Source organism: Prinia subflava, chromosome 1 (assembly GCF_021018805.1).
Source record: "Prinia subflava isolate CZ2003 ecotype Zambia chromosome 1, Cam_Psub_1.2, whole genome shotgun sequence".
NCBI classification, from domain to species: domain Eukaryota; kingdom Metazoa; phylum Chordata; class Aves; order Passeriformes; family Cisticolidae; genus Prinia; species Prinia subflava.
This window is the reverse complement of record NC_086247.1, coordinates 62,097,848-62,120,421: the sequence shown is the minus strand read 5'-3', so window position 1 is coordinate 62,120,421 and position 22,574 is coordinate 62,097,848. Positions and strand designations below refer to the sequence as shown.

Sequence of the window (22,574 nt, the reverse complement as noted above, 5' to 3'; positions counted from 1 at the left end):
TTGATATTCTACAGTGTTTTCCCTTATCTTGCAGGTTCTTGCAACAATGGACCAACTAGAAAAAGTCAGTAGCTTCCAGGAGTTTGTACAAATATTCAGCCAGTTTGGAAATGAAATGGTGGAGTTTGCCCATTTAACTGGAGATCGGCAAAATGTAAGTGTAGGTAAAAGGTTGTGAGAAATGTTGCACAGTATCATCTTCAGCTTGTTACCAGGAAAGTCTGGGTTCTTCTGCGATGATAAAAGAAAACAAAACAATTGCTGGTGTCCTGTCTCTGGAGCCTGCCCTCTCCTTGCTCCACCCAAAACACACCTTCTGATTTTTAAGCTCAGCCTGAGAAATCTGGCTGCACTGTTTGCCCTGCATATCTTCCAGAAGCCTGAGTGTGTGTTATTTGCATTGTCTTTTGGCCTCAGTCACTGTCTTCTGGCTCTGACTTTTCTGGCTCATTACTCTGGTAGAGAGTTTGTCTGTTGTTGCTTGACAGAAATATTTGATGTTTGCATGTAGTGAAAGGACATCATTATTTTAGAAAACTCCAAACAGATTCTAATAAAGTATCTACTTTATGGCTTGTTAGAGTTTGGTTTTTGATTGTTATCATCCTGGAATATTTTTCTAGGTTTAGGTTGAAACCTTCTTATGTTAGGGCAATGATTTTTTGTTCTCACATGCAGCCACTCCTTCAAAGCCTTTCATTCATACTGGAAGCTTTTTTCCCACTACTTCCATGTAAATTTAAGGGTTTGATGAGGGTTAAGACTTCTGCTGTGAGCTCTAGTTGCTTTCCCTTGACAATCCAGTCCTCTGTTCAGAGCTAAACCAGGGTTTGATATAAATATACATATTCCCTAATATCCAGCAAAATTCAGAATTCAGTTTGTATAAACAAACTGGCCAACATCATCAACATCATGAGTTTCATTTTACTGTTAATGTGTGCATGCTTGGTGCCAAAGAATCATTATTGGAAAAGCTACTTAAAATGAAAGGAAATACCTGCTTAGAAGTGAACTCTTTTTTTTTTTTTTTTTTTTTTTCCCTGAAGTATATTTTCCCTGAAGCAGTTGTTCTTTTGAAAGTGAAACATGCATTATTAAAAAGTTGTAGTCTTTTCAACAGTGTTGGATTTTCAGTTTTAAGTGGTCTTCTGCTCTCCCCTCCTTGCCTACTTGGCTATTTTGGAAAGAGTGCTACATTACCACTTTTTCAATTGTGTCAGGACTTTCATGGTATGCTCAGTTTACAGTGTCTAGACTGCTATATGGCGCTTCTAGTTTCATGGGGAGGAAACATCCCTCGTATTTTTAAGAATGCCTTAAGCTCTTGAGTGCCATCAGATTTGTCAGAGTGTAATGTCAGAATTTCAGAAATTAACTGTTCACTTGTTTGGTTGATTTGTTGGTTTGTTTTTTAATTTGATTTTGATTTTAAAGGTTTTCTGTAGTTGCTAAATACAAACATGATAAAAATGTCAAAACAGACTGCTGCTGTGATTTATCTAGGTGTTTTTGTTAATCTAGGGTACATTAGGATTAATTACATCCTGTAAACCTGCAGCAGGTCCCATTCAATTGCCTGTTTGACACTCAGCACTCAGCTGTCTTTATGAGCAGTGAGAAGACTGTAATTGTAGCTAGGTTCTTCCCCTTGTTGACTCTCTTACATGTTGAGGGATTCATGTCTTGCCCTCTTACCCCACATCCTGGTTTGGAGTCTAAACTCTTCTGTTTTGATGAGCATTGCTGGTGATATAGTTTAGTTTTGCAGGTGTATCCATCTTTCCCTGGAAAGTTCTTGATAAGTTTCTGTACTCAAAGCAGAGAAATACTGAGGAATTGCTTTTTCAACCTATTAAAATTATTTTATTACTGGTACGTAGCAAATATAACACTCAAGTAGAAAAAAGATTTAGTTTACATTTCCTCCACTGCAGTACAACGAAAAGCAGATGTTCTCTGTTTCTATCTTACCCTCCCCTTCATTTCAGAAAATACTTCTTGTCAGCTATTTTTTCACCTCATTTTTCTGTTTTATGAATAATGCTTTATGATAAAGGTATCAAAATTAGCAACAGTTTACATAACATGCTCTGTATCTTGGACATCTTCCTTCTTTGAAATCCGAGTTGAATAGAGCCAAGAATAAATGCATAATTTAAAATCTGTCTGAAAAGTAAGTTCTAGATCATGAGTTAGGCTGAAAATAGCAGTTGTCAGAAATTAGAAAGCTTTCTTACAATCCATTCACCTGCAAGAGAGTTTCATTTTTCCAGTCTCACAAGCAGTTAATATTTTAAATACTGTGTAATGTTTGGGCCTTTTTTTTTGTGTGTGTGTGTTTAGGATTTGAAGGATGAGAAGAAAAAGGCTAGAATGGCAGCATCTAGGGCTGTTCTTGAGAAGTGCACTATGATGCTCCTGACTGCTTCAAAGGTGAGTGAGTTTGTGCACCCTTACACAGCTTAGCTAAATCGCAAAGCATGGCATCTGCCAGGAGAGCTGACTGTCCTCTCTCAGCCCCACTTTGGATTTCATGCTAAAGAAGAGTAAAAGTATAAAAAATGAGGAAAGAAAATATATTCTGAGTAACAGTGTGAATTGGCCTTAACAGCAGTTTAACAGAGAATTCACCATATTCTAAACACATTCTTTAGACTTGCCTTAGCAGGAAGCATTAATTTCAATATACTGCATAGGTACTCTTCATAATAGTTGTTCTACTTTCTTTAAAAAGACTTGTCTGAGGCATCCAGACTGTGAATCTGCTCGTATTAACAAAGATGGGGTTTTTCACCGGATGAGACTAGCTTTGGAACAGGTAATAGAAATTGTAACTGACTCAAGACCAAATGGAGAAAGTGAAATGGCCCCCATCAGCATATATTCTGGCATCAAAGAATTCAAGGTAAGAGTAGAAAAAATACTGTTTTCTACAGCCAATAAAGTACCTATTAGTTAGGATTTTTGGGAAAAAAATAAGTGGTTTTAGATTTGAGATCATGGAGCTGCATCTCTTCAGCAGCATTGACTTAAATAACTGTCCCAAAATGTTAAAGAATCTGTCAAGAGTTGACTGTAACTTAATAGTCATTGCCAAAATATACCTCTCCTTCTGAACCAGTATGCATTCAGAACTCTAATATTTTGTTGAGGTGATGCATTGACATTGAATAAACTGAAGTATCTGATCAGACCTTCACTAAAATAGTTGTTGTTTTAGAATTCTTGCTTTGTAAGTGTTAGTGTTTTTTAAAGTTTGTTAGTGTTTTTAAAACTGCATGCAAAAATATTAATACAAAGATTTAAAAGAGCAAACTGTTGTTCAAAAGAAATGTTCTGAATTGAAATTGTATCCTGTAGCTCAGTGGAATTTTTTCCTCATAAAGGCTTTTCTAAATTTCATACTCCATTAAGAACGGTTAATGAGCAACCATAGCTTACTGCTTTTGAGCCTGTCACTTCGATTCAATTTATTTGTTTATCTATTTCCCTCTTTAAATTTAAACTGAAATTCTTTGAGAGTGCTCCAAAGTATTCAATTTGCTACATACACATTTTTAGAAAACTGCTCAAAATGGATTACATGGATGTGGAAGGATCAAACAAAATTGGAAAACATGTTAAATTTCTGAAACTTACTGAACTTAGAAGCTTAGAAACTTGTTACTGACAGCAGTAGAACAATGATGTATTTGCTGTTATTCGTGATAAGGGGGCTAATAAACTACTGATTGTGTTATCACTTTTAAAAGACATCCCGAAACTGCAGGTCTGGACACAAACAAATTGTTGGAGTAGTTTGAAAATAAGGGAAAAATTTTAAAAAGCACTAAGGAGAAAAATAAAATGTGAAATGATGGATCTGCTTTCTGCATATGTATCACAACTAAATCATATAAATTCTCAAGGAAATTATGTGCTTCTTTTTCAGAATAAGGTGGAAGGTCTCCGTGAGAATCTTTATTTTCTCTCAAAAGAGAACCTTTCAACAATGCTGGAAGTTATCCTGGAACATACAGAAGACTTCACAGACTCTGCCTATACCAGCCATGAGCACAGAGAACACATTTTGGAGCTGTCTAAACAGGCTAAAATGGAACTAGAGCAGCTGGTTTCAGTGTGGATGCAAGCTGTAAGAGCTTTTTAGCAAAGTAAATCTTTTCACCTCTACTTTGAAAAGAAATTTTGAATGCAGTCTTTCTTCTGGTCTAGGAAGAGAGAGCTGAGTGTATTCCTCCCAGTGGGAGATGATCTAGGAAGCCACAGTTTGTTCTGTGCTTCTGCAGCTTCCATATGTTCTGTCCTCCGCCTACCCCAGTGGTATTGCCTCACTGATTCTTTGATGGCTAAATTAGGCTACTGATGGTAGTAGACTAATTTTAATGAAAATGTGAGTGGAAACAAGGCAGCCAACTGAAGTATCATTGCACACTCTTAAACAGGGAAGTCTTTTGGTGGAGTAGTTCAGAGATTTCAATTGTCTTGATCCCATAGCAGTGACAGCAGTTTTCTTTCTTGTTTTCAAGGGAATATTGGAAACAGTTAAACTCTTGGAAAAGGAAACACTGTAAAAAATCGACTTTTTTTTAATATTATGGAGAGAGAAGAGAAACAATAAGACTGGCTGGTTTTGTTTGTCCTTTTTTACATGATTTAAATGATGATAGCTTTTAGAGAAGCACATTAAACCTGCCTCTGTCATTTATCTTACTTGTTCCTTGAAAATGATAGAAGATACATGCAAAAAGGGAAGTGAAAGCAGAGATGGAAAATGCAGCTTCTGGTTTTCATGCTGACTTGCTTTCAGTCTTGTTCCTGGGGATATGTATCGTCTTATCAACACTCTGAAATATGGCTTATGGCCTGGTATAGGATATTTACTTAATTGAGTGTATTTCTTATGAGAAAACATTTTTGTTCATTTTTTCCTCTTTGAATCAAGTACTGCATTCAGATGTTTTTAATGCAGTAGTGTAGTTTGAAGGGCATATAAATCTTACTGATAATACAGAATATTTTTGTGACAAACAAGACATACAGAACAGTCAATTGCATAGACCCCCTTTAACTATAGGAGCTAAACCTGTGTTAAGCTTGATGTTAGTGGTTATCCCTGGTAGGCAGCTGTGCAAACACGGCTCAGCAATAGCTAAACCCATGTTGTCAGCACTGCTTTTATCACAAATCCAAAGTAGCAACGTGCCACATTTCTAAAGAAAATTAATTCTATCCCAGCCAAAACCAGGACACTTGGTTATTTCTAAGCTCTAGTACTGGTGGAAAATAATCACCTCTAAATAATTTATAGGCTATGTTTCAAGAAATAGAAATGAGAGCCTAGTACAAGATTATGCATATATATGATCTGTGAAAATACTTGGGCATGCACATGTGTGCTTATGCATTAAGTGTTTTCATTAATAAATAACCCAGCCTAGTTGTCACTAAAGACACAGTAGCAGAAAAAATAATAACAGCTCACTGAAGTGGATTTTTGGTTTCACCTCAACAGCTTCGTTGCAAAATGAATGTTCTGGAGAACCATTTTATAATTCAATGTAGAACATTTGGTATAACATTTTAGGTACCACTTTATTTTAAAAGGGTGTTTATATTAAAAAAATGCCATAAATGCTTGTTTTACTTTAGGATGGTCAGGTAGAATATTTCTGGCAGATGTCAAGGAAACTCTTTTCCTGAAAAAAGCTCGATAAGGTTTAGAAATAAATTCCTGTTGAATGCAAGCAGTCAATCAGATTGCATCACTGTTGGTTTTAGATTGAATTTGGTGATAAATGTTTCTAGAAAATATTTTTTCATGTAGAATATACACAGGCTGCACAAGTGGAAGTATTTCACCTAGAAAGAACAGGCTGTCTCCTGAAGTTTCTTGAGCTAATGACGTATGATGTGAAGATGGGGTTTGCTGGGTTTCTTGTGTAATGTCTTGTTGGCTTCTTTGTTTGGTTTGTAGCAAAACCAAAAGACAAAGGATCTCATGGAAGACTTGGAAGTAGCCATTTTAAAAACGTGCCAATGCATGAATGAACTTAAAAGAGAGGTAAGTACAGCTTGAGCCAGATCAGATGAATAAAAGTTTGAATTTCTTACTTTTTGTATGTGAGGTTGTAAAATGGGATCCTGTACCCAGGAGGACTATTGTCTGTTTATAGACAAGAGTAACCAAATCAGAATTACATCATGGAGCTAGCTACATCATCTTTGTCCTTACTGATTAGAAATCTGTTGGCTGTATAGACTCATTGCTAACCCACACAAAAGAAGTGTTTGGAAGTAAGTACTATGTATGTAATCATTATTTTAAATGTAGGGGCAAACTCCCCTTGGGGATGTATCCATCACTGTTTGTAAATATGTTTTCTTCTGGTATGTACCTAAATTAATAAATTACATTTGCAGTTTATCTGTATTTAACCACTCCTATCGATTTCCTTAGCAGAAATATGTTATGACAGTGCCTTATACTCAGGGCTCTTTTTTCTCAGCAGTTTGCAGCTGTGTATTTGTCTGTGGTAAATCATTATTCTTTTCCTAAGTGCAAGTATGCTGAGGTCAGCTTGCATACACACATGGAACAGCTGCCTCATTTGGTACATGGGATGGACTGCACTTGCTGCTCAGGGTCTTCATTTTTCCTGTTAAGGATAGCATTGCTGCCTTGTCTGTTCCACAGAATTGAAGCAAATACAGAATCTGGTTTCTGGCAGCTTCTTAAATATTTGCACATCATTCAGCTATCTTTTCAACTGCTTCAAATTGCTGCTCCTTTAAACAGATGGAGAAATGAAGATTAAGAACAGTGAGAGTTTCAACACAGAGCAGTGCAAAGATGTTAGAGAAGTGTGGTGAACTTGCTTAGGCTGAGCTGTCAATTGCTGTAACTGGAAAACCTCAACTGTTGGAAAAATCATGCTTCTCTTTTTTACCACAGGCTAAATGAGAAATTTTGTCTTCTGGACCATAGTTCCTGCAGCTGTCCTGAAGATTTGATCAGTGCTTTCAGTCTGTTTCAATTCATTTGCAGTTCTGCTGTCAGGCAGAATGTTTGGCTCCAGAAAGTGGAGGATACATAGTTTTTGAACTTTGATTATGTGCTGGTTTGTAATTGGTCACCATTATGGAGAAAATGAGGAGCAGAGCTTTTCCAAAGTGGCATTCACTTTGGAATTTGAGCTCTTCACAGTGCTTTAACTGTGAGATTATCCTTTTTGAGTAACATTGTTTCCAGGTGCTGAATGAGGTGGAAGAGTTCCCAGTCAGATTAGGATGTAACTATTTAATTGCATAGATCGTAAAGCCACAGGTGGCTGGAATATGTTGTGTAAAAGAAAAGATTCATGCTCTTAAAAGGAAGTTCAGAGAATTGTTATATTTTTCTCTGTGTAGTGATTGAATCAATCGCAGAGTGGCCACGCTTCTGTACATGGCTGAAGGCTGTCCTGTCAGTATGACTTGGGGTGCTGCAGTGTTTCAGTCAGCAACCAGGATTTCTACTGGTTAAATTCAAATATTGTGACTCTAATTAAAATGTTTTTGATAGCCTGAGTGGCTGAGAACAAAAGACAGCCTTGTGGAAGTAGTTCTCACCCATCTCTGTCTTTTTATGGAAGAAGCAGAAGTTATATTCCTTTCTTGAAGTGATTTTACTGCTAATGATCAGACACAGCATTAAGTAGAAGTATATTTCTAGTTTGGATCAGGACGAAAAGAGTCTCTGATGGAAAGGTGATCTCTATGTAGTCTACATATAAATGAGATTTGCCAGTTCCTGCTCCACCATTACAAGCTTTTCAGATATCCTTTCTTCAGAGCTGACTTCATTTCTGGGATAAGTGATTTGTGCTAATTTTTAATGCCATGTGAGCAATGTTATATAAATAGTTTATAACAGGTTGTCATAGCTGTTTTTTCCCGCTCTAAAAAACAATTGCAGCAGGTTTTGAGGCAGTAATTCAGTTGTCTTGCCTTTTGTGAAATTAAAAAACAAATCCAGAAGACCTTAATTATGATACACAGGAAGTACTGCCAGAGGAAAGGGGCAAAAATGGAGTCCAGTGAATTAAAAACCCCAACATACCATTCCAGTAAACTCTTCTCTACAGAGTGAGTTCCAAGCTCATTGCATTCATAAGAGCTGGGAAAATACTTCCTCTTGACCACCACGTTAGTTCTGTACTCAGTGTAGTCTAGCAAAGTAAGTGCAGTACTACAACACTTACAATAGTCCCATGAGCATGCTCTGCTGTTGCTGTTTTGGTTTTACCAATGTTCTTAAGATGGGGCTGATTACAGGGCGCAGGTAACCTAGTGTCTGCTTACCAGAACTGATGGCTGTTGTCAACCAGAGTCACACAGTTTCTGAGTGTGTGTCTGGATTTAGGGATGTGTGCAAATGAGAAGCTTCTCCTTGCTTGTTGGGAGTGTAGGGAGATTGATTGAGTTTTCTTCAAGACACGTCTCCTTGTAGAAAAGATGCTTTATACTTTCCTAAGGCTGTGTCACAAGCTGAATATATCCAAGCTTTTCTTTGTGTCACTGATAATTCTTATTTCTAATAAATACAGTTTTGTGTGGTTTCAGTCTGATTCACACAGTTCAATGTGTTTTCTTTAAGAGAAGTGGAATGGCCAGTGTGCTTTGCTCATGCTGAACTTGGTGACCCACAGATTCATGCACCTGTTTTTTCCCCAGCTGTAACATAATCAGAAAGCTGCAGTGTGATAACTTCATGGCCTCATTTTACCCAGCTGGTCTTTTCTTTCTTCCCATATTTGGTTGTGGAGTTGATTTTTCTTGTTTGTGGGGGGAGGTTTTTGGCTTTGTATTTTGGCTTTTTTTTATTGCAGTGGATTTTATCCATATTCTTTGAATAGTAATTGAAGAAATAAAAACTCCAGATAATAAACAAGCTGTATATGAGCTTTCATGGCAGGAAATTTTTTGCTTCTTAAAAAAGTTAATCTGTCTTTTACACTTGTTTGACTTGGTACTGAATAGATTTTTTTTTTCATTCCATGGTTTATCTCTTCTTTTTACTGCTACTCAAGGTCCACAGTGCAGCAACATCTCTGGCAGCAGATCTTCTGAAATACCATACGGATCATATGGTTCTCAGAGCATTAAAAATTACAGGAGTAGAAGGAAATCTTGAAGCTGTAGCAGAATATACTTGCAAGCTATCAGAGCAGAAAGAGCAGCTTGTTGAGGTAAGTTCACAGCTGCTTTCATTCTATAGGATATTTAGAAAATGAGTGGCTGGATTTGTATCAATCTGTTCTTTAGGAAGGGTTTGGTCTGTATTTTTAAACTTTATTTTATTTTCCTAGTATGCTGTTGAATTTTGTGTTGTTCTTGTCAGGATCTGTGCCAGAGATGTCACTGTGGCAAGCTGGTGTTGTAGAAGGGATTTACATTTGTCCCCAGTTCTCCTCATGGATCTAGACTCAATCTGTATGTAGACATTTGGCCTAAAATATTAATAAAAAACTAAGATTCTAGATCCAAGAGAAAATGATAACCCCTTTTTTTCATGCAGCAGGCATCCAGCAATAGCTGAATCCAGGTATATGAGAATGCTGGAACAACATGGTTAAGTTTCTGAACACAGTGAGTTTGATTTTTTGAAGATCAGTCAAGAGAGCCACTGAAAATCTCCCTCCTTTGTGAAAAAGCAGTGTGTGGAGGAGATGTCAGCCATGTGTACCTTTTTGCTCTCTCTCTCTCACAGACAAACAAAGGTACCTATGCCAACAGGAGATGTACAAATATAAATAACATTGATCTGAAATACAGTGATACCACCAGCTGTACTTGCATGGTATCTAAACCTGATTTCTAAAAAAATTTGATATACAGGACTGTATATCCTGTACAGAACTATGAATATGCAGAGTCAACACCCTTGAACTTCCAGGATTGGCAGAACAATGCTTTGAATTCCTAATTTCAGCTCTAATATGCCCTTGAACTATGGCTATTTAGTGTTCCAGTTAGACAGTAATTTTTTTTCAGGCATAACCACAAGGTTAAATAGTGCTTGCTTGTGAAACCTTACAAGCATGTCTGATGATGGACAGTGCAATAAGTTTTATATATGCTGTCTCTGTCTTACAAATTCCTTTTGATCTGAAAACTTCTATGATCCTTCTCAACTCAAGGTTCACTCTTGATCTTCCTTAAAAAAAAAAAAAAAAAAAAAAAAAGAAGAGAGAGAGAGAAAGGAAACCGTATTACTTCCCTAAACTAATCTGACACTGATTTGCTCAAAGATAATTCAGTCCCCTGGATGAGAAAAGCCTAAATTTTCCACATGGTTGCTAATTGCTGAATAAGCCTGTTCTGCTAAAGTTATTTGTGCTACAGTTTTTCCAGGCTCTAAATGTGTGTGTTTACTTTCAGTTTTATTCAGTCATAAATATGTGAAATTGTTTTTGTTTCACTTTAATTTAGTTATTAGGACTTTCCTTTCTCAGTAGTTTTCCACATCTTTCAAGTCTGGATTTAGCCCCATTTTTATTTTTAATTCTCCCTGAGAAGCACCCAGCTGTGCAGTCCTCAGTAAATATTTGAAAGGACAATCAGTAACTTTGTGTTTGTGTATATTTTTGTATGTGCACCTTTTCTCAGTACTAACAAATGCACATTTTTTACAATTATTTTCATTTCTTTTTCAAATAATTCAGATGTGTCGCTTATTGAGGCATGTTTCTGGAACTGAGCCCCTGGAGATTACTTGCATACATGCAGAAGATACCTTTCAGGTCACTGGCCCACAGGTATGTTCAGCTTTTAACTGGCCTCTTCTACTACACATAAATCAAACATTACTTGTGTGAATTTCTAGGAGACCTAATGTTTAACTGTTCCAAGCTGTCATTTCTAAGAAGGAATTTTGCTCTAATGCTGGGTGGTAGCTAAAAGAACGCACAAGAAAGATCATCAAGCCTGTAAATGTCAGATGAATACACTACAGAGATGTAATAGTAGCAGTTTAATTTTGTGTTTTGCCTTTGGAGGCATTTGTGAATTCATGTGGAACACTGTGTACTAGGACTTGCAATAGCAAATGCTTTGTTCTCTGTCCAGATAATTTCTGCTGCAGAAACCCTGGCATTACATCCATCTAGCAAGATTGCAAAAGAAAATCTTGAGGTGTTCTGTGAGGCCTGGGAATCTCAACTGAGTGACATGTCTTTGTTGCTAAGAGAAATCAATGATGTGTTTGAAGGAAGAAGAGGTAAGAATGCTGTGTAGAAATAGAAAAATGTAACTTCAAATCTAAGAATTTTAAGTGGTATTTAGGAAATTCTGTTTTCTTAAGAGTGGAGTGCAGTAAACAGTTCTGCATCCCATAGGATCTAGGTAGTAATACACAAATATGTTGGGTTTGTATGGATGTCAAATCAGGCTGCTTATTGGGGTTTTTTTTGGTTTTTTTGTGGTTTTTTTCAAATAAAAGCAGCCATATATTTAAAGGTCTGATTTACATAAGTTTAGCTATGCTTAATTTTCTGCTCTGGGATTAGTTCTAGCAAAATCAAATGAAACTATTCAAAGGACACAAAAGTTTTAGACACAGCTCTTTGCCAGCAGTGTCCAAATACAAGGGATATAGGACTTTCACCCACCCTTTGTTTTATCTAGAACACATCATCAATTCATGACAGTCAAGATAGAACTTGAATTGTGATATGTTTAATTAATGCCCTGTATTTGTGGAAAATACATATATACATATATATTCTATACTGTCAGCTTGCCTTGTATTCACTTCATAATGTAGTGAATGTAGTTATTTGATTTTTAAACTGCTGTCCTTTCTCCTGGATGGAATTTCTGACGACTCTGCACAATCTTGGGATATTTTCTTTGGTTGGTAAGTTTATTGGTATTTGTACAACATGTAGAAGAAAGCTTGCATTCTTAAGGAAAAAAAAAAATCTGTGTCTACTTTTAGCATAGGGTAATTTACCTCTAAAATTGAAGGCATTTTGGTTTTCATTTTTATACCACATAATTTTCTTTCAGATTATGTCTTTAGTGTAGCCTGCCATGCTTCCTAGAGCTACGTGTTTGTTTCAGTCTTTAAGGTATAATTGCATACAGATAGAATGTAATATATAATAATACTGAATGTCTTGTATTTTTAAGAAAATCGCTCAGGTTCAAAAGCTTAGCTAACTAAATACAGGCACTTAAGTTTTTGTTTCCAAAACCAGAAAAAATAAATCATTATTCAGGTTAGATGACACTTGATCTATGATACAATATTTCATCTTGCTATTGAGACCACTTTTTATTTTCAGACTTTATTTTGCAGTTTAACTTCCTGTTCTTGATTTTTTTTTTTTTTTTTTTTTTTTTTTTTTTTTTTTTTTTTTTTTTTTTTTTTTTTTTTTTGTGTAAGCAGTTCTTTTCTGCCAGTATTTTGAGCACAGTAGCAACCAATCACCAGGTGTAATGTCTTAAATTGTTTGCTGCTGGTTGGTGAATGAATGTGTGCCTGAGTCTCAAGACTTGTGAAAAGGAAACATAGGTTGAAATTCTGAGTGGGTTTACAAGAATTGTGTGTACTGTAGGTTATTGGCTAACCAATTGGTTATTGGTAAGTTTGAGACTTTTGAGAAAAACATGATTGTTATCCCAGCTGTTCTTCCACCTTGGTCTGGAGTACCACATAAATATGTGCAGCAATCAGAGAAAAAAAAGAAACCTGTTCATGGGCCTTTTAACTTTCAGCAGATTTTTTTGTTTGTTTGTTTTGGGAGCCAGGGTCACACTGTCTTTACTTAAAGAGAATATTTTATAAAACAAAACTTAAATTGTGGTATTATGCTATTGTTAATGTGTTAGAATAAATTCAGAATCTTTAGGGCTCATCATGCAGTATCTGATTTCTTCATAATCATACAATGGTCTATCAAGGTTGAATGATAACCTTTTTATATATTTATATCTATCTGTGTGTGTGTGCATACATATATATATAGATATTACTGTATTTAAAAATAATAGGATGAGAATCATGCAGCCACAGCAAAGCTTATCCTTGGCTCTCCAAACAAATTGTTCTTGATGTCAGATGCCCAGCCTGTTCTGTAGTTAATAACTTTCTCTTGGGGCTGCTGATGCCAGATAACATATTTTCTATAAAAGATATTTTTCACTTTCTTTTAAGCATCATTTCACAAGGGCAACCCAACATCCTTGTTTGAAGGAGGGAAAGGAGAATGGGTAGGTGTTGCTGAGCAGGTTGGAGGCCATTGTGAGTGATGCAGAGAAGCCTTCTCTTGTTTGGCATAACCACACAAGTGTGTTCTTGTTAGTGTCTCTCATTTCCTCAGTCTTTCTTTCAGCATAAAATGTTCAGATACCTCCACTGGTAATGCACTAACCATAGCTTGTGTTCTCTCTGTGGCCTTGGGTACATTAGATCTTGTATTGCCAGAACACTGTTAAGAAATCTCCATTTTCCTGGTCACATGGGCCAGCCTAGTAAGAGACTTTCATCTGAATCTGCATTGTTTCATAGTAGCTACCAATTATGTCCTTAGAAGTAATTTGTCTCTTAGATCCACCTGTCCTCTACAAAGTTTTCCTCTGTATTGTGGGCTCATCTGGTTTTGTTTGCTTGTTTTCTCTTGTTGGACTAAAGAGTGACTCTTGTCATTAAAAAAAGAGGGACAGGAAAAATTTTGCCCAAATACCCCCACCTATTTTCTACCAGAAAATACCCTTAAGTTACTTTGCCACTTCCAACATTTTCCTTCTCCGAGAAAACACAACTGGTGATCCAGTAAATAAATAAAACAAACAAATTTACTTGCTCAGAGATTATGGGAGTGGCATTCACAAAACTTTTGCCTCCAAACACGATGAAGTTTCACAATATTTGCTAAGACTTTATTCTTCTCGTAATTCATGATACTTTGTCTTAACGTTGAGGTTGGTAGAAGTGTCTTTACTTTACAGACTAAAATGTATAAAGTGCTTTATTCTTAGTAAAATTGTGACTGTATGTAACAAGAGATAGAATTACAGTAAGAGGTATATTTTTTTTTCTCCTCAGTTTAAAAACTTGTATTTTTGTACTACCGATTTTAATGTTTGGCTTTGTTAGAGAGTTCAGAATACAGCTTAAGATGTAAAAATTGAATGGTGACTAAATGTGCTGGACACATCAAATAAAAGAAGCATTTTTCTGATTACACTAGATCCACATTGTTTATACTCATTTCTTTATTTTTATGAGCAATGGCATAGCTCCTTATCTGGTGTTTTTTTCATAACATAAAATGAGGTATTTCTCATGCTGAGGTTCCAAACGCGCATGGGAGGAGCTGGATTTAGCTTGAAAGTGAAGCAATATTTTATTCAATTTTAATGAAATTATACCAGAACATGCCCAAATTAAAAAGGGCTTCTCTAGGGGAGCAGGATTCACAGGTATGGTGGGGGGAGGTTGGTGAGCACAGCCCAGTAACCCTCATTTGTATGTTGGAAATATTCCTGCACTGTGCAGAACTGTACAGCAAGGCAGAGTTGTCTTCCTTTTACTCAATCCTAAACCAGTTTTTGATCTAGCAGTGAGGAGGCCTCTTCTCCACCATGCTGGTGTGTCCAGGCTGGGATGAGAAGGGTGACAGGCTCCTCCAGAGGGTGGTGGCTCCTGCCAGGCATGGGAAGTTTGATTCTGCCCACAGAGGGAGTGTTTGGTTCATTTCCATTTGATGCTTAACTCTCAGGCTTTCGCACTGTGAAATGAGCCACCTTACAAAAGTACCTTTCCTCAATCCAAGCTGCAGGATGTCAGCCTTTTTTTCTAATGTTTTGGTTTGAACGGTGGAGAATAATGTAAATAAATAATCTTCTGGTTTGCTCCTTTGTAACTTGGGTCAGAAGTGAGAGAATGGTTTCTGAAGGTAACATACTTTTCTGCCCTTCTCTTCTGTTTTGCCCACTTGATTTGAGAGAAGTTGAATGACCATGAGGTTTTTGAAGAGCTGTAGGTGATGAATAGGTGATACAGATCAAAATTTCAGAATTAGGAAGCTCAAATTCTTGAAAGAAGAGTGAAGCAGGCCTGCTGCCATACTCTCAGAGAAGAAGTGACATCAAAAGTGGGAATTAAAAGTTGTAATTGGGCTATTATGGAGGAAAGAACAGGATTGGAACTAGTAGAATGCAGAAAATTGGAAGACAAAGAAAATGAAATAATGAAAATTAATTTTAGTGGGAAAAAAAAGGAAAAACATGTTTAAGGAAACACAGGGGAAAAAAAGGCAGAGTCAAATAAAAAGAAAACCATCATGTGGTGAAAAAAGCCTCTTGATACAAGAGCAAAGATCTGACACACAAATTAAGGAAACTAAATACTGAAAAACTATAGATGTATATTCTGTTAATGGAATAAAATAAAAGTTCTGTGATTACACTGATGGAATTAAGTATTTTCTGATTAAGTAGGATTATCTCTGACCTGAGTTGATCTGCTCTTTTGAAAGGCCTGGTATCTGTGTGTCCAGTGAAGTGTGTTTTTTGTGTGAGTATTTTGTAGTCTTCAGAGATTTTTAAAATGTTCCAAGAAATAGTTACATCTTCCTTCTTTTTGAATATGGTGAGCAACTAAATCTTGCTAAGCCAAATATTGGGAATTACTAGAAGAGCAAAGGCAATTTTAATTTTTTTGTTTGCCACCACTTTCCATTTGGTTTCCGTAATTCTGAATGCCTGCCTTGTGTGTGCAAGTACTATGTCACTGCAGTGAGCATTTTAATTCTATTTATCATGTCAAAGCTTTTTGTGTTTGAACTTCCTAACAAGGCACAAAAAGTTTTTATGTAGCTCCAAGGAGATCTTTTATGCTGCAGTATTTAAAATTGGAAGTTCACTTTTGTTCTTGGTATGTCTTAGATGCTTTCTTACATGCCCTTTAGCTGATGTTTTGATGTATAGGATGTTGTAAATGACTTCTTATAATTTGTAGCAGTCTTTAGGGAGAAATCTTGCTTGGATACCTGTTTGGGCAATTAATATCTGAATAACTCTGCATTCTGAAAAAAAAATGGTTATGCAGTTTGTGCCCTGTTAGCTCATTCATATTTGAAAAACTGCATAGGGGTGCTTGCTGCCATCCTAAAATTTTAGGAGTCAGTTGCCTAGACACTGAGGTTATGATCTTCCTGTTGGGTTGGGAGATAAAGGGTATGCTTTCAAAAAGTCCTCAACACACAAAAGAACTGTCTTCTGAGGACTCAGGGTGGAATTTCTCTAGGAGCTGATACAAGAGGAGGAATGAGCATTTGTAGAGGGGTTTGTTGCTTGTCCTTTGTTGCAATGCATCCTCTCTATGTAAACTTGTACTGACCTCCATTGTAGTAGCCCTTGGGTTTTAGTTGGTGGGGGTGGGGGTTTTTTGATAGTACCAATGTCTTACTAACACTTAAGATTTTTACATATTTTAGTTTGGTTTAGCAGACCTTCCTCTCCTGAATCTATTGTAGTAAATGCAAGTCTTTAGAGACTATTACGTCTTCTGGTAACTGAAACTCTAATCATGGGCTGTTAGCCCAGGCACTGTTTCTTCTTGAAACTAAAGTCTTCTTATCAACTTCTAGGTAATACCCAAAAAGGATTTTTTCTTTCTTAATTTGCTTTGCTCAGACTTGGAATGTTGAAGGCTTCTGGCAATACAAGAAACAATTCAATAAGCGTGTAAAATGCTGTAGAACTTCCTTCTTTATAAAATGCAGCACACATGGGATACGTATAGTGCAGTTTTATTATGAGAGTTGTATTTGCGTTACTTAGGAAAACCTGCCTAGGTTTTTCTCACTAGTGGCACTGTCTGCTCCAAATTTCAGACCATTCAGCCCATGCCAAGAAAAGCCATACATGGAGCTACACGTTTGTGTTCTGTATTTTGCAACAAAATAACTGCAGGTAGCTAGTAAGTCACTGGAGAGAGTTGCTTTATTTAATTGTGAAATATGCAGGAGACTAGACATATTACTGAGGGAAATGTTCAGAGCTTTCTTAATTGCCAGTTGCTAAAATCTGAGCAGTACAGAGCCCTTGGCCTGTCTCTGAAAGCATGAGACAGAGGATCTTCTGCAGTGTTCAGAGAGGAGGAATTACAGGTAAGTAATTTGCTTTTATAGTACTGCAGTTTAAGGAAGAATGAAGTAAGGCATTTGATCCCTCTGATTACAACCTGCATACAAATTTTGGTATAAACCTGTGTGTTCTTCATAGGAGAGAAGCGTGTCTACCTATCACTGCCCAGACCAGGGGTAAGTTGCTTTGGGGTTTGTTGTGTTTACTTTGTATCTGCTATTCTCTGTTTCACTTTTTTCCCTGCTACAACTTGATGAGGACATAACAATATCTTGGTAACATGCATCTTGACTGGGTGGCTAAAGTAAAATAGTAAAATTTGTCAATTTATTAAATGAATAATAAATATTATTCATTTATAATAATGAATAATAATCTGAAGACCAATGTAACTACTTATGTAATGTGCTTTAATCACTTTATTGTACATAAACTTTAATTCCCGTTCATTAATTTTTTTACCACATACTCTACTGTCATGCCGTATAATAAAGTGCATTGTTGCTGTTAAAACAGTAGGAATATACTGCAATGTAGTGAAAACTAAAAAAAAAAATAGATCATACTTCCAAAACTTAACCTTGTAGCCTGAGTTAACCTATTTGGAACAAGGGTTCATATTCGAGCCTGTTGTAGCCTCTTTAAATAATGGGTTCTTATTTCTTTCTTTGATCTTAAGTGTGTTTAATGTAGAGAAAAAAGTTACACCAAACACCCAGTTTTTAGGTGTGAGGTATTTAACAACCTTAGCTGATTGTATTATATTGATATTGCAATGTTTCTGAGAGCGTCTGTGTGTTAGGAAGCCTCCTAAACCTTGCCAGTGTCATGTAGTTGGTCATTTGATCCACTTGCTGTGAACTGAATCTTTCCATGGGTAGGAAAAAGGGAAAGAATGGTCTCAAAAGATACAGTAAGCTCTAGCTTTTTTCTTGCTCTCCTTGATTTCTTTCCTTAACATGTACTGTTGAGGAATTTGGGTCTGAAATGGTCTTCTGTCTCTATGTCTTCTGTTGTGCAGTTCTACAGCTTCAAACACAATACAATTTCTGATTTTTAATGAAAAGAGAAAAGCTTTATAAATCCAATATTTATAAAAAAGTGTTAGAAATCCAATCTACAGACTTAAATAGAATATGTTAGGCTGCATGAGCATGGGTGAATTTCACAATTATGGAACAAAATATTGAAACTTTGTATAGGGTTTCTGTCCCTGACCAGTTTCTGACTGAGACACATACATAGCTTCTGGACTTCATAATTTAGAGATTAAATGTTTGCAGTCAGAGTCCCACTCATGGATTCATATGGTTTTAAAAATACCTCAATAAAAAATTTGTGATCAGCATTTAAACAGTTCTGCTTTGTTATTGTTGGAAAAGTTGCTGCCTTGTTTTTGAGTTTTGCAAGTTACTTACCCTTGTGGGGAGTTACAAATGCACAGTTTGAAAGTAGACAGAAAATGTAGATTGCATCCATAGGACACCAGAGTTTCTTCACAGAGCATTTTCTTTGCCTAACTGATGCTCTGAGCTGTGGAACTGCCTCTCTTCCTGGTGCTGTTCCTCTCAGCAGAGCCTCTCCTCCCCCTGCTGCCACCACAGATCTGCTGTGCCTGGCAGACACCCACGCTGTCCCTGCACAGAGGCCACACTGTTCCTGCCAATCTAATTAGATCATACATTTTGTAACATCTGTTTAATTGCTGTTTGCTGGTGATGAGTGGCAGGCACCCTAGACCATGCTGTAGATGAGGACCAGAGCAGCAGTGATGATTCATGTGTGTACTTAATACATATTTTTTCTCTATAAAGTGTTGAATCATAACATATCTACTGATCTGACTTTTAACAACAGTACTATTCAAATAATGCAAGTGAACACCAGAGTGGAGAAAACTGCAAAAACATTCTGAGTTTTGTTTAGTTATTTGTGGATGGAAAAACTGACTTCTTGTAACCAGTGCTAGTTTTCTTGAATACCCTTCACTCTGTAGGTTAAATATTTGCCATACCTTCTAGACCAAAGTTTGTGCTTACAAACAAATCTAGTTTGGTTTTGTCTTCCTTTCTTTTTTAAAGAACACTGCCTTAAAAACAGCATTTCTGAAATAGCATTTCTAATAAGCAGTATTGTCAAATCTCAATTAGGAGTATCAGTCTTTGTGCTAAATGTTTTGATATGAGATCAACATTTCTGATACATAGGCAGAATTGCAGTGTCTAATCTGGGTAGACATTCATAAGATTCAGAATATTTAAACATTTTTGGATGGGAAAAGAGAAATGGCAGAAAGCAAAACTGAGCACCAAATTGCACTACAGACTTCAGTATGAGTACTTTTGCTCAGATTCTTGAAGTGAGAGATGGAGATGGCACCCGAATCTTATTTCTGATGCTGTTCACAATGAACAGTGTTGTTTCTTGCTTATTTTTCCCCTGCAGGCATTACTGAGCCTAATTTGCCCAAGTACTCCCACTAATGAACAGCAGCAGGTTTTTTTCAGAGTTTTTCAGAATCTCAGACAAGGCTCTCAGTTGGGCACTGAGATTATCCAGCTTCCTCCTGTGCCTCACACCTCTCCAAGTTATGACACCAACTTTGTACTATTCCTCTGCAGTCCAGTTTCTGAATGTGGACTGTGCCTCCCACTTCTGGTGGTTTTGCTGTCTTTGCAGAGTGGCAGCACCAGCACATGAAATTAAAGCCAAGAGCAGCAAATAATTATGAAATAAATGATGAATTAGTGCCTAAGTGTGTCATGCAGTTGGCAAGCACTGCCTTACCAGGTAGTCCACTCACATCAGTACCACTAATTACTGTTTAATATGAGCTAGTATTTGGCTTGCAGCCAGACTGATATTTTGGCTAGTTCATGACCTAAATAAAATAAGGAAACCTATTAAAAGAGCACTGTGTCAGTATTCGTTTACAGCTGCTTGCCCAGAGTGACAGAGAATAATGGGCTGTCCCCTCACACCAGCATTCATATGGATTGTAGCCTACATCAGCTTGCTGTTAGCCAAATCAGCATCCTTGTTATATCAGTATCATCAGCAATAGAAAAATCAGTGCAGGAGTACTTGCTTAAGACTGTTTAGTACTGGGTATTATTGAGGATTTACAGGGTAAAAAAAGGGAAGAGACTGTGTTAGATTAGGAAGTGGAGCCTGAAAACTGTGGAAGAGGTCTTTCCCTTGCAATTTCAAGGCATCTGCACCTGCCATTTCAGGATAGACAGATCAGAACAGCTTCTCAGTTCCTGCTGAGAAGTTTGTTTGAACCTCTGGAACTCTCTTGCAAAGTCTTTCTCTGAATATAGAGCTATCTCTTTAAGATTTGCTAGTAAAACGATTACCAATTCCTTTTATTTAAAAATATTATTTTTTGTTTGAAACAGAAGCATAATGCAAATCTGAAAGCATTAAAGCCAGTCAAACTAGACACTGAGGTAAGATGCCATCATTTTAATAAAAAACCTCATATTTTTATCTTGTCTAAGGAATATGTTTTTAAGTGCCATAAATATGGTTACCATTTACAGGAACAGGCGAAAATTGCAAAACTTGGATTAGAATTGCATCTGCTAACATCCGATGTGGATTCAGAGACAGAGAAATGGGAGGATCAAGAGAATGAGATTGTGCAACATGGGCAAGGCATGTCAAGTATGGCCTACTCCATGTATTTATTTACCAGGTAATTACACTGCACGTGGCAAATTTTGGTGGGAAAAAAGAGCATTAACAGTGTTTATAAGAAAGAACAAATTTCATTTTCAGAGCATAATAACTGGGACCCATTTAGAAAAGAACTTGATTCTGTCTGTAGGCTTTATAAAATTTTGTAGATTTCTAAGCTGTTTTAAAACCTTCTAATTTTAACCCCCCCTTTTATTTTTAAATGGCTAAACACCTGTTTTGTTGGAGGGCATCTATTTGAAGGTCTCTTGGGTACAGAAAACATTTTAAGAAGTATGTTCATAAATACTTTGAAAATAAAGGGAATTAAAGCACAAGTATACACCTGTAGATGAGATATAACTGTAGATGAGGATTACTGATCCTTGCTGTACTGAAAAGGGTTTATCTGAAACTTGCTTGTGCAATGTCAGCTTTCTTACTTGAAGAATTCAGGTTTGCTGGGGATTATTTTACCAGAGTTGAGATTTTTTTTTTGTTACCTACTAGTTCAATTATACTCAGTATGCCAGAGACGTGGATTTCTAGTGTTGTTTAGCTTATGAGAACTGAGCCATTGTTAATTCCCCAACAGTGCTGTAGCTACTGAGGTGTTAGAGTAATAGTTTTAATGCAGTTCCTGTAGGTAGTTATTGTTGTGTCTAGTATCTTCTCAAAGACTGATATTTACAGTTCACACCAGTGAACTGTAAAATGTTCAGTGGTGAGACTATAATTTTTTTTAAGTAGCAACCAAAATAATTTGCAGTCTATAAATGGCGTATATTCTGCTCTTGTTGTTTCCCACAGAGGAGAAGGACTTCTGAAAACTACTCAAGATTTATTTCATCAGGCAGAGGTAATGTATTTTTAACAAAATAGGACAAAAAATAGACACTCTGAATGAAGCCAAACAGGAACTTCAGTGTCTGTTTCCTACACATAAGTACAGTGTACCCTGAATCGACTGGCAGCTGTAGATTTTGAGCAGCCTAACTCTGGTACATAATCTGAAAGTGAACTTCCCAGTGTTGCAGTAGTAGCTTCAGACAGGATCATTACACTGATAGATTCCAACTAGGAGGAGGGATAGCAAACTGGCATCATGGCAAATACAGTGGACTTCAACACATTTGTAATATTTGTTGTGTCACTCAGTCCCTGCTAGTGTTAACAGATACTAAATCCTAGCCTGAGCAGCAGGACTTTCCTGAGAAAGAAAGAAGATGCAAAAACTTGCACAATGCAAACAGAAGACAAGGGCCCAAATGAAGGGATGTGGGATGCTATTTCCAAGATGCATGCCTGTGTGTAACAGGACACCGGATTACCTTTGAAAGGACAATAAAACAGGGCCAGTGTCATCTACCCACAAAACATTTGTGAGCTGCCACAGTGCCAAAAATAATTGGAAGTTGAGGGTTTTGTTATATGTAAAGGGAAAGCCTTTAAACTCTGCTTATCTGTGAGGATGGCAGTTTGTAGTGTAGCTTGTTATTTCAGAAATCACTGCAAACTGCTGACTTGTGAGTTATAGATGTATACAATTATTACAAGTATTTCCTACTACCTTTTTACTTAAAAGCACACTATTAAAACAGGAGGGGAAAAGCCTTACCTTCTGTTGTGATTCATTTTGTTACATGCTTTCTCCTCTCAGATTTTTGCCACAGAGGGCACAAAGCTTGCTTCAGCTCTTCATGCTCTCTCTGATCAGGTGATGTATCTTGTGACATCAGTGATACTGCTTAGAA

The 22,574-nt window shown here is 36.8% G+C and overlaps 1 protein-coding gene across 1 annotated transcript in view; it reads left to right on the top strand.

Moving 5' to 3' along the window:
* The window catches only part of CTNNAL1 (catenin alpha like 1), a 68,617-nt gene that overhangs the window by 43,803 nt on the left and 2,240 nt on the right, over nucleotides 1-22,574 (top strand). Inside the window, exons 4-16 of the mRNA XM_063398295.1 lie at nucleotides 35-154; nucleotides 2,347-2,436; nucleotides 2,738-2,908; nucleotides 3,935-4,135; nucleotides 5,978-6,064; nucleotides 9,072-9,230; nucleotides 10,707-10,799; nucleotides 11,110-11,260; nucleotides 17,278-17,315; nucleotides 20,541-20,591; nucleotides 20,685-20,839; nucleotides 21,631-21,679; nucleotides 22,481-22,537. Coding sequence (XP_063254365.1) covers nucleotides 35-154; nucleotides 2,347-2,436; nucleotides 2,738-2,908; nucleotides 3,935-4,135; nucleotides 5,978-6,064; nucleotides 9,072-9,230; nucleotides 10,707-10,799; nucleotides 11,110-11,260; nucleotides 17,278-17,315; nucleotides 20,541-20,591; nucleotides 20,685-20,839; nucleotides 21,631-21,679; nucleotides 22,481-22,537 — 1,422 coding nt within the window. The remainder of the gene's footprint in view (nucleotides 1-34; nucleotides 155-2,346; nucleotides 2,437-2,737; nucleotides 2,909-3,934; nucleotides 4,136-5,977; nucleotides 6,065-9,071; nucleotides 9,231-10,706; nucleotides 10,800-11,109; nucleotides 11,261-17,277; nucleotides 17,316-20,540; nucleotides 20,592-20,684; nucleotides 20,840-21,630; nucleotides 21,680-22,480; nucleotides 22,538-22,574) is intronic.